We start from the raw sequence: 12,541 nt of genomic DNA, 5'->3' as shown, positions 1-12,541 counted from the left end.
CAAGGTTGTCTCGCACATGCTCCAGGATTTCTTCCCAGCTTTGTCCATTTTGTTCTTTATAGCAACGAAGAACCAATTCTTTTTCTGGATTCGTAATTCTAGTACGCTTACGAGATGGACCTGTATACGAGAATTTGCATTGCATAAGTGAAGAATGAGTGTTGACACGTTCTGTGTTACACATGAAACAAAGGCTAAGCAAAACACTTTCTTTATAACTCGACCCATAAAATGAAAATTTTCACAAATACCTTGCTCTGACTTATCCGTACTACTCATGTAGGATCCTTTCTTTTATCTTCACTTGTAACTAGCTCGTCTTATGTAGCTTGCGAGAAATGACGAAAAAAAACACTTTCACAGTAAGCTAATGCAAGAGAAAATGAACTACAGAAAAACAAATGGTTTAAAAATAGCATCAAACTGTGCACATGATGGTTACAAGGCTATATAGGAGGGATTCCTTCTCTTAGCTCATATTCTCTTGGCTAATGTCATTGCGCTCTTGCTACAATTAACATTAGCATTGTTCATTTTCACACCTACTCACTAAGGTATTTAACTCCAAGATGAATGCGCTCATTCGCTTGTGGTCTTTTTTATTCAGTTTGTAATTCATGAACTGAATGATGTCGAAGATAAAGAGGAGGAATCATGTAAGAAGAAAAAAGACCCGGGGGGGGGGGGGGGGGGGGGGGTTACTCCCCTATATTTGCTATACGGGTATGTGCCGGAACAAAAACAATAAAAACGTTAGTAAGTATTGATTGCAATCTATTGAATAACCGTCTTTTCCGTTTTTAAGTCTGGGATAGGGTGTACAATTCTTAGTTTTAGTCTGGGGTAGGGTATGTAAAATCAAAATTTTAGGTCTGGGATAGGGTCAGGGTTTTGAGGTCCTGGTGGAACACCCATACCCTACCCCCCCCCCCCCCCGAACTTTCTATGCTGTTTAGTACTATTTTGCCTCTTTTGACACCATATAAACACGTCTTCGCTTGTGAATATTCAAAATTGTTTGCAGCGCGTTGTAGTTCCTTTGATACTTGTCCTAATTTCTCTGGGCGGTCTTCCGTTGACAGAGTCGAACATTTCATTGATCAACCGTCTTCCCTTTGGACCGCACTTACCTTTTTATGGGCGTGACGTGTTCACCATGTATCGTCGACATCGATATTTGTTTTGGCTAAATACTGGTGAATTACCCTAGACACTAGAACAGATAGTTAGCGGATGTTTCTCCACAATTATGTCGTACTAATAGAAATGGGAACATTAGACAGAGGCAGAGAAGAGGAAAACTGAATATGACAAATCAAGTGTTACTGGTCATGATCTGGCTAAGAAAGTATCCCTATCTTGATAGCCTTGCATTGTTATTTGATGTAAGCACTCAAACTGTATCGGCAATTGTCTATCATGTAGTTCCCGTTCTTTGGAGATATTTTCAAAGTCAAGTTACTTGGCCCACCATAGCTGAATGGAATGTTATGCGAGGCTCTTGGGAATCGTTTCCAAACGCGGTAGGGTGCATTGATGGTACTCCTCACAGGATATATAGGCCACGGGTAGAACCACAGCGTGATTTTTATAGTGGACATCGTCATTATTAGCCATTATAGCCAGACATTAGCCGATCAAGGATACCCTGATATAGAACCCCTTGTGACACCGTTTCGACAGCAGCAAATCAGACAAATGAGAATAGGAAAAAAACGCCGTGCCCAGAAATTCAACCGACACCCAACTCACTACCGTGTTTCAGTGGAGCATACGATCAATGACATGTGAAGACTTATAAAGCTATAGGATCTCTCTGGCGTCACCCACGCTGGTTCCAACCTGTTGCTGTGGAGCTGTGCACATTTCTAGCACAACGCCACATAGAGCTATTTCAGACAGTTTGAGACATGAGATATTACCAAAGTCCCTATAGGGCCTTAGTGAATGTTAATGGCACTTTATTTATTCATGTCACTTTGACTTGTTTTTGTTTTCAATGAAATATCATTTTTTAATTCGTAGAACAAAGTGTTTATGATTTTAATACAGTCAGTTTCGTACACGCAATGCCTGATCGGGTGGTTAGTTAAACTCATTTGCATATTTTGACTCACATTATCATAAATAGTGAGTTAGTGAGCTTACACGGAACATCTCTAATTAGGTGTTGTATTAACTATGGTCAGGTCTAACAGTTAAATTATACATCTATTTACATAAATTCTTACTCCCCACAGAGTACAAACACTAAAAGTATCCAGTACTTCGTACTATTTAGCACTTTGAAAGAAAGAAAACAATATAAACTAGAATAATTGAATACTATTTAGTAAAGTTTTAATAGGTTGCACGCTTTTAGTCTTTGTACTCTTTTCGATATCTGTCAAAAACAAAAAAACTATTATCAGATAATAGTTTTTTTATTTTTGATAATACACATATAATAGGCTCTGATAACAGTCCGCAATTATTTGCATGCTTCAAGCTTAGTAATAATCAAAAGGATTTTTATTCTTTTGTAGAATATTGGAGGTTGTTTTGATCTCTTGTTTTCTGGTTTCATGTCGTAGAAATAGTCAAATACAATAGTTTGAAGATTTATTTTGACATGTTTTGACTTAACATCCACTAGTTGCCCCTCAGTCAACTGCTCGTTTGGCCCCAAGTTAACTCCAAAAAAGTCACATGATTGATAGCAAACAATACAGTAAACTAATCACTAATTCTTACTAGCTCTGGACTACGCGAACATTTTGGACAATAGAGTGCAACCCATATATCTGTGAAATAGCACAAAAACTAAATAACACTACTCTTTCTACTCTGTATTTCTTTTGTTTTCGATTGTTTCATTGGTGCTATTTTGTACTAATTAGTTAGTGCTGTTTCACTCTGATATATGGTTTGCACTCTGACATTCTTTTAACTCAGCATAAAGAACTTTTTTTCACTGAATAGTCTTTGTTTTATAATAATCTCTATGATATAAATACAAGCCCAGGCGATGAAATCTATTCATTCAACTAGGCCTGGGTCCACTGGCGTATTATATATGTGGAACCCACCCTAAAACGCCTGCCATCAACATACTTCCAGACGGAGCAACGTGGGGATTTAATTCTAGGTCATTTACTATGATATTAAATAGATTGGTCCCAACTTAGTTCCTGTGGGACGCCTGCACAGACGGGAAGACACTTGGACACGCTTTGATCAAGCCTAACACATTGTATACGATCTGAAAGAAAGCTTCATATTCATTTAGTAGTGAGTGGAGAACGGTGTTTAGAATAGAATAGAATAGAATAAATCATATATATAGCGCCAAAATCCTAAAGTTCAATGGGGCTTAAATACAATGCATTATAAATACGCTATACAAACGCCCGCAGCCTGTTTTGCAATGAAGTGTAAGAAAACTGCATATTTGTTTCTATAGAGCAGTTAATTTTGTTCTAGCACAAAGATGAATCAGATACCTATGAAAATCTTTGAAATCATCATGTACGGCTCTCGCCGGCCCTCATCCATTCTGAAAAGAAAAATTTTTTTATTGGTGATTACTTTGTACATTCTTTTCGCTGCTATCTGTTTACGGTGTTCAGTCCTGATCATTAGTTATGCTCTGATCAATAATCCCGAAGTGTCATATCCCACGAGGTACTTTTAAGCTTATACATACGTGGGATATTCCGGGATACGGCTGCTGTCACGAGAAAGCACTGTATATTAACTATTTCATCTCCCCGACTAATGAAAATTCCCAGGGCAATGTCTGATGGGAAGGAACAATAGAATACCGTCGAATATACAACATTGTTTTGATTTCTGCATTCTGATAGGTGTACTTTCCATGCTAAGTACTATACAGACTGCGAGCAGTCCCTCTAATTTCCCATGGTCACTGTCCGTCTGTCTGTCCGCATCGATTGGCCAAGGAAGATTCGTACTTCCCTCCCAAGCCTTTCCCCCAGGGACTTTCGACTCGTAACCAATTTTCCTTGGCCAATTGACACGGACAGTCTGATTCGTCCTTTCTTTCCAGCCCCCTCCCCCAGGGACTTTTGACTCGTAAGCAATCTTCCTCGGCCAATCGACACGGACAGACAGACGGACATTGACCAAGGGAAATAGGGGGACTGCTCGCAGTTTCAGTACTATACAACTTGTATATTTCACCATCTAAAGCAAAACTATGTCAGGTGTGCCAGCAACATAGGTACTAAATTCTTATCCTTTTACAAGAACATTGAGAAAGCACACCTCAGTACTCAGTACTCTACTAAATATCTCTCTTAATTTAAATTCACCTTCAACTTCCTCGGCAAGTTGTCTGTTCTCTAATTTCTTTTCAAGGACCTCCTTAAGTTTTGCTGGCGTTGCTTCCTCTCCCCACTTTTGTTGCCACTTAGAAAACATTTGTACTGCTTTTTCTTCGGTGTGTTTATAATCCTCATCTATTGCCTCGATAGTGCAATCTTTAATACCAAGGTGTCGTCCAAGAAACTTCCATTTTATGCCGACTTTTTTGGCGAAGCTATGCAGAAAATCTGGAAAAGCTTCGTCTGGTCTGAGCTGAGGTGTAATGGAGCCACCAACTCCACCAGTAGCTTCACTTCTACTCAGGGGACGTTGTTCTGCAGTAGGGTTCCCCCTCCCACCTTCACTCCTTCCAGAAAGAAGCTGATCTGGAGGAGGGTTGCCCCTTCCTTCTTCACTTCTTGGTCTCAGCTGAGGTGGTAGGGTGCCACCAGATCCATCAGTCCTAGCTGATGGTAGATGAGGTGGATGGGAGTTGCCAGCTCCATGAGTACCTTCACTCCTTCCAGAGGGAAGCTGATCTAGAGGAGGGTTGCCCCTTCCTTCTTCACTTCTTGGTCTCAGCTGAGGTGGTAGGGTGCCACCAGATCCATCAGTTCTAACTGTTGGCAGCGGAGGTGGATGGGAGTCAACAGCTCCATGAGTACCTTCACTCCTTCCAGAGAGAAGCTGATCTAGAGGAGGGTTGGCCCTTCCTTCTTCACTTCTTGGTCTCAGCTGAGGTGGTAGGGTGCCACCAGATCCATCAGTTCTAACTGTTGGCAGCGGAGGTGGATGGGAGTCAACAGCTCCATGAGTACCTTCACTCCTTCCAGAGAGAAGCTGATCTAGAGGAGGGTTGGCCCTTCCTTCTTCACTTCTTGGACTCTGCTGAGGTGGTAGGGTACCAGCAGATCCATCAGTTCTAACTGTTGGCAGCGGAGGTGGATGGGAGTCACCAGCTCCATGAGTACCTTCACTCCTTCCAGAGAGAAGCTGATCTAGAGGAGGGTTGGCCCTTCCTTCTTCGCTTCTTGGTCTCAGCTGAGGTGGTAGGGTACCAGCAGATCCATCAGTTCTAACTGTTGGCAGCGGAGGTGTATGGGAGTCAACAGCTCCATGAGTACCTTCACTCCTTCCAGAGAGAAGCTGATCTAGAGGAGGGTTGGCCCTTCCTTCTTCGCTTCTTGGTCTCAGCTGAGGTGGTAGGGTACCAGCAGATCCATCAGTTCTAACTGTTGGCAGCGGAGGTGTATGGGAGTCAACAGCTCCATGAGTACCTTCACTCCTTCCAGAGAGAAGCTGATCTAGAGGAGGGTTGGCCCTTCCTTCTTCACTTCTTGGACTCTGCTGAGGTGGTAGGGTACCAGCAGATCCATCAGTCCTAACTGTTGGCAGCGGAGGTGGATGGGAGTCACCAGCTCCATGAGTACCTTCACTCCTTCCAGAGAGAAGCTGATCTAGAGGAGGGTTGGCCCTTCCTTCTTCGCTTCTTGGTCTCAGCTGAGGTGGTAGGGTACCAGCAGATCCATCAGTTCTAACTGTTGGCAGCGGAGGTGGATGGGAGTCACCAGCTCCATGAGTACCTTCATTCCTTCCAGAGGGAAGCTGATCTAGAGGAGGGTTGCCCCTTCCTTCTTCGCTTCTTCCACAAAGGGACCTTCTTCTTTCTGCAGGTTCATCGATGTCTTCTAGTCCTGTTCAAAGAACATCATCAATGAAATTTACTATTCTATTCCATTCATTCATTCAATCATTCATTCATTCATCCATTCATTTATTCACTCATTCACTCACACACACTTGCACACACATTCATTCATTCATTCTTCCGAATGAATGAATGAATGAATGAACAAATGAATGAATGAATGAATGAATGAATGAATGAATGAATGAATGAATGAATGAATGAATGAATGAATGACTAACCACCCAACCAACCGACTAAATAACTGAGACTCAATGACTGATGACAAAAGAAAAAATAAATAAGCTAAATATATTTATGGTGGGATTGAATAAAATTTAGTAAGTCTTTTTTGAATACTGGTTTCTAATACTCCATTATACTGTTCCGTGACCGTTCAGTGACCACAAATAATAGTTCCAAGCTGAGGCTGGAGTTGCAGAGCATGACATAAAGTATAGTTTTGTTGTGCATGGAAACTCCAACCTTGAATTGGAACTATCATTTGTGGTCATTGAACAGAACTTTAAAATGCAGTATTGTTGCCAACTTCCAGAAATGGCTAAAAATCGACAGGGAGGTGGGAGATCTAGAAACAGTGCAAAAAATTTTACGGAGAAGGGAGAGTCGGCATAAATATCAGGGAAAAGGGATAAGATCACTATTATTCAATTTACCGGCAAATTAGTTTGAAGAGGAAGAAATGGTCAAAAAAATTGGAAAGGGAAAGATCAGAGGTGGCATAAAAAATAGAAAGGGGAATATTAAAATGACTGTTTCTCTCTGCTCTATTATATACTAATGATTCATAAAAATACTTAGTAATGTGATTTGATTTACTTATTTACTTTACCTTTTAAAAGGAAACAATACTTATTAATTCTGCCGTTCTCCTTCTTGTAGCATCCAATCACATAGCTTTCATTTGATGAACGAATCAGTAGAACACCCTGCTTTTCCAGCTTGTCAAATTCTTTGTCAAACCAACAATACTTGAATGAAGTCTCGCCTTTTTTGAATCCACAAAAGGAATTCTCCCTAAGTGAAATTTGCCTTGAATTGTTGTGTAAGAGGAGGTCTGAGCTCCATTTTTTAAAAAAAGAAGACTTTTGGAAATTTTTTAATTCTGGACAAGGAATGACAAAATAGTTATCACTGTGGTAATTTTTTAAAATTGTTTTACTGTCCTTCTTATTTACCGAAAACTCTTTTCCTTGTTCCTTTTGATAACGGTGAAGTTTGACCTCAATTTTCGTACTGTTTTCATTCACTTCTCTTCTACATGAGTGGAACCAAGGCACAAAAATGAAATACTCCATTTTACAATTTGTTTCCACTTTAAGAATATTTCTGAGGCTTTTATCTTTCTTTGACAGATGTATAACACAACCCACCAGCTCTGCTATTAGGGTACTTCCATCTATCAGTCCAACTTTGGCTATTCCTTGGGTACCATCTGGTTGCAGATTTCCAGCCATAGTTTCTGCATAGCTCGGCATATTGAGTGAATAAATCTTCAGATGGGTATGCAAATAAGAATACAAATAATTTTACATTGAGGTAATAACATTCTACAGAGTTTATTACAGATCAAAGGCAGATTATGGGATGGTTTGAGCCATGCAATTCAACCAGCCAGGCTTCCCCATTAGACCTCTTTACCTTGAATGTAATGTTTTATAATAAATTTCCCATCTCAGTCCAGGTAACATTCTCTAGAGTATCATTACTTTGTTTAATGGTTGCACATGAGAAGCCACATGAATATAATTTATAGATATATTCTTGAGAATATAATTCTTTGTTTAAGTTGTATCCATAAATTCATGCGTTTTCTCATGCACAACCGTCAAACAAATGAACAATACTCTATATAGCAAATGACACAGTGTGAAATGGGAAAACATTTCACCCAAGGTAAACTGAGAGGTCTATTATATCATATCCACAATCCAGGATTTAAAATGAAGCTTCTTCAGTTCTGAATTGTATTGGTCTTCCTGTGTTCAATGCAGAAATGGTTCAGATCACACTAGCTAGGAACCACAGAGGGGGAAGAGGCTAGGGTGTTTTAGTCTCCAAACTTTTGTTAACATCCACTAAATAATCAATCTACCTTCACCCCCCCTTCACAACCCATTTTAATCTTTGAATATGAGCCTTTTACATTTCCAATGTACAGTAAGCTACGGCCCTGTACACGGTCCCATACCTCAATGCTAATGAGTCTGAGTAGAGATGAATGGAACATGTCTTAGTCTGCATGTGTTGTTACAAAAATTTCATGGTTTGACTGCTGACCTTCATTCAATAATGTGACAACCCCTTCCCTGACTCCATATTTTTCTAAAAGTAGAGGGGAAGGGACAGCCCTCACCTTTTGCTATTACTAATGACCCTCCCATCTGAATCCCAACCAACCTCCCCCCCCCCCCCCCCCCCCCCACCACCCCCACCATATAAAGAACGTGCTCTTCCCTAACAAGCTTTCCTAAAAAATGTACCACCATTTTAAAAACAATTGCTAACTTGTTCTCATGTTTAAAAAATTTATGACGCAAATCTAAGAGTCAACTCTCAACTTTTAGTATATTATTAAATGCATAATTTATCATTCCCCACCTTGTAACTTTTTATAGTCATTGGAACGACAAGTCGACAACGAAAGCTCACTTCTTTCCGTCCCACCTCAAGTAAGTCTTAACAGGATAAGTAGAAAGAAAGAATTCAAAGTTTTTTTCAACCAAAAAGAATAAATCAAACGAGAGAGACGTCTTTTATATCTTTAGTTTTGAACAACCAAGTCACTGACAAGTCTGAGACATGCTTGTCTTTTCGTTCTCTTCGAATCGGCGCGGTTTCCCCGAAATCAATATTATTTTTAAAGGCTTACCTTCTTTGTGCTTTATCAATTGCAAGACAGAATATAAAGTGTTCAAATAGTTGTATTTGAAGATGTGTGAAGGCTAATAAAGTTTTGGTTTCCCAGAAATCTAACGGGCTAGAATCGGTACACACAGGTAACCCAATGATAAATTATGTGCTTGGAATTTGTGAAGTATTTCCGGGCACAAAACACTCTGAACCGGAAATAGTAATCATTGTGAGCCTTAAGTCCATTGTGGCCGGAAGTAGAACTTTTGCACTGGATTAGCATAATTTTTTCTCATTTTAAACATTTATTATAATCTAAGATATTATCAAATAGATTATTTACTTTGACGAAAGAAGAGCAACAACAACAACAACAACAACAATTTATTCGTACTTAATTACAATTACAATGATATCATATATATATGATGCAATTACAATTACAATGATATCATGTATATATGATGCAATTACAATTACAATGATATCATATATATATGATGCAATTACAATTACAATGATATCATATATATATGATGCAATTACAATATTACAATGATATCATATATATATGATGCAATTACAATATTACAATGATATCATATATATATGATGCAATTACAATATTACAATGATATCATATATATATGATGCAATTACAATATTACAATGATATCATATATATATGATGCAATTACAATTACAATGATATCATATATATATATGATGCAATTACAATATTACAATGATATCATATATATATGATGCAATTACAATATTACAATGATATCATATATATATGATGCAATTACAATTACAATGATATCATATATATATGATGCAATTACAATTACATGATATCATGTATATATGATGCAATTACAATTACAATGATATCATATATATATATGATGCAATTACAATATTACAATGATATCATATATATATGATGCAATTACAATATTACAATGATATCATACATATATGATGCAATTACAATATTACAATGATATCATATATATATGATGCAATTACAATCCCGTACGAAATGTGAAGCGCTGTGAAGCGCTGCAACAGCGCCTCACGAAGCGCTGTAACAGCGCTGTAAAAACGCTGTAAAAACGCTGTAAAATGGGGGGCTGCCGCAGTTGTGAATTTTGGCTGTTTCCGACAGCGCTTGGCAGCGAAAATTCAACCAATAACAGCGAATCTGCAGCGCTTGTTTTATAACGAGGGAAGGCTGCTAAAAGGCTGCGAAAACAGCGATATGGAAGCCGCAGTTGAAAGACATGAAACACGTTTCATCAACTGTTGAACAAAGCGCTGTTGAAAGACACGCAAGACTAATATTTTTTGATAATATTTAATTAGGCAATGACATATATTAGGCATTCTAAATTACTAGTTCGCTCACTGCTGCCTAAATATAATATTGAGAATGTGGTTGAACGACATTCACACGCGATAACCTATTTAATACAATGACCAATTTAGCATTACTCGGAGATGCGAAACATGTAAAAACGGAAACACATATATCTTATATTACAAAAAGCAGAGCGGTCTCAATAAAACATTTAATAGCCGAGTAAGAAAAATCAAATTAAACGAACGTTCTTATCTTATGTTCTTAAAAGCCGCTTGTTAAATTTCCTTTTGGCGGATCCCCTCTTGCTCCGGATTGTCTTGGCGAAGTCTGTCTTTAGTCCTATGTCTTCCAAACTGTAACACATCGTTTGGCATATACTAAAAATGCGCAAGAAAATATAGGTGTAAGAAGAGCTATTATGTTTAGTGATAACTTGTAATGTGGAAGGCGAATGATCGATTCACCTACGAGGAACCATTTGTGTCCGGAGATAAGACATAAAAAAGGTTCCCGCCTACAATAATTATGCAAGCTTTGGTCTAAATAAAAGATCATTTGATAATAAAAGAAATTTAGAAAAAACATTAAATTGTTTGACATTAAATACACATTTGCAGATTGACTAGCCAAACATATAGTCGGGCATATAGTACCCAAATAAACAACTAGTAGATTAAATTCAGCTCAGAGTGCAAACATTAAAATGGGCGCCAATTGCAAAAGTCGAAAAGTACAAATAGTACAAAAGCAAAATGTGAAAGAGAAACAATAAGAAAAAGAAACAAATCACGGTTATGCCACCGATCTACGTATTGTTTTAGTTCTGAAAAGAACTAAGTTACGTTTAGAATTACCTGAAACAGACTTTATCTCTTGAAGCTGCCTTTTCGACTTGTCTACCTCCATTTACTTCATACAGAGTGCCTTCTTCCAGAGTTGCATTTTCACCCAAAACTATGTCCTCTTCGTGAACTACACTATAAAACCTTTTCGTCCCAACCAACAAACTAGCGCATACATTGTGAATTAAGGACTTAAACTGAGATCACTGAACTCGAACACTTATTTGAAAATACCGCTCAACGGGGTCATGACGTCGCTAAAACATGCACTTCTGATCTGGTCACATGTAGATCTCGTGTCAATGCGGAATTTGACTTGAAGGATATCAAATACGTATCAAATAAGCACTCAGGGACCGCAGGGTATATATGACACTTCAATTACCCTTGTGTCAAATATTTACTTTCCATGTTACAACTTTTGAACGGTTTTCCCTGTAAATTTCAGTTCAGTTCGTACTTAAAAAAGTAATACTAGGAAATTAAAAGGGTCATTTTTAAAGCTAAATATATTCTTAAGGCTAGTTATGCAATGGTGAATGGGACATATCTGTCACCGCCGTCCTTGTGCTACACGCTTGCTCATATTTGCATATTTCTGCTTAAACGTTCCATTATAAAATTTGAGGGAAAATAACGGTTATTTATTTAAGTATATTAGGAGCGCAGGCAATTTCAGTAATCACTGAATTAAATTCATACACGTCGGGGTCATGCGGTCATGTAACTAGATTTCGAACAGCGGTATGGTATGTTAATTTGATACATTTCCGGTTAGTTGGGCGCGTAAAATACATCAAGTTAGAGCTACAATCGAGTTGGACTGTCTTTAGGGGAATCCTTCGATCGATTTAGACCTGTTAAATTTGATATATTTTTCCGATGTAGCTGAACTCGGACTTGAACTCTAACTCAGTGATTTGTTATGATTTTCCCCATCCCGCATTATCCTTTTTTTTTTTTGCCATCATGATACCTGGCAAAACTGCCCTCTGTATACTGGTTTTTAGGCTTTCAAGTAATTGCACTGGGTTGATGTTAGCTGTATTCCTGGTCAAGCTGATGCGCCTGTTTAGCGATATAATTTGGTGCTTATCAGCAGTCCATGCGAACATTCAAAATGTTTGCTGACGGCGACCTTGCAACACAGTTCATTCATTGCATATTGTACATGCTAAGCTTATATCGATCTGCGATACCCAAGCAAACTATTTGATCAAGCTAGAAGACTGATCAGGAATTAAAGGTCGGAAAAATTAAAGTGTAAGTAATTAACAAATTCAAAATATGAAAAAGCCCTGTTGTGTTTTCAGCGAGAAAGCGAAATTAGCTCGCTTAGATGCAAAAAATCCGTTGTTCAATGTTGTTTCATCTTGAAATTAATCATTTTTTGGTCATAAACTGCTGTTTATAAGCTTAAACATTTTGAAATTAAATTTGTAAGTAATCAAAAAAAAAAACAAA

The 12,541-nt window shown here is 38.2% G+C and overlaps 1 protein-coding gene across 1 annotated transcript; it reads right to left on the bottom strand.

Annotated features, from left to right (window-relative positions):
* Positions 1 to 1,916: 1,916 nt before the first annotated feature.
* On the bottom strand, positions 1,917 to 9,084 carry LOC116292280 (uncharacterized). Its single transcript, XM_089025205.1, has 4 exons — positions 8,886 to 9,084; positions 6,846 to 7,506; positions 4,314 to 5,999; positions 1,917 to 3,535 (listed from the first exon to the last, which is right to left on the bottom strand). Exons 2-4 carry the CDS (start codon positions 7,489 to 7,491, stop codon positions 3,504 to 3,506), a joined length of 2,364 nt encoding a protein of 787 aa, XP_088881331.1. The 5' UTR covers positions 7,492 to 7,506; positions 8,886 to 9,084; the 3' UTR covers positions 1,917 to 3,503.
* Positions 9,085 to 12,541: the final 3,457 nt, after the last annotated feature.

This window comes from Actinia tenebrosa, unplaced genomic scaffold (assembly GCF_029948245.1).
Source record: "Actinia tenebrosa isolate PJP-AT-01 unplaced genomic scaffold, QUT_ActTen_1.0 PGA_scaffold9__36_contigs__length_13948895, whole genome shotgun sequence".
Lineage (NCBI taxonomy): Eukaryota > Metazoa > Cnidaria > Anthozoa > Actiniaria > Actiniidae > Actinia > Actinia tenebrosa.
The sequence above is the reverse complement of the archived record's forward strand: the minus strand, read 5'-3'. Positions and strand labels throughout refer to the sequence as shown.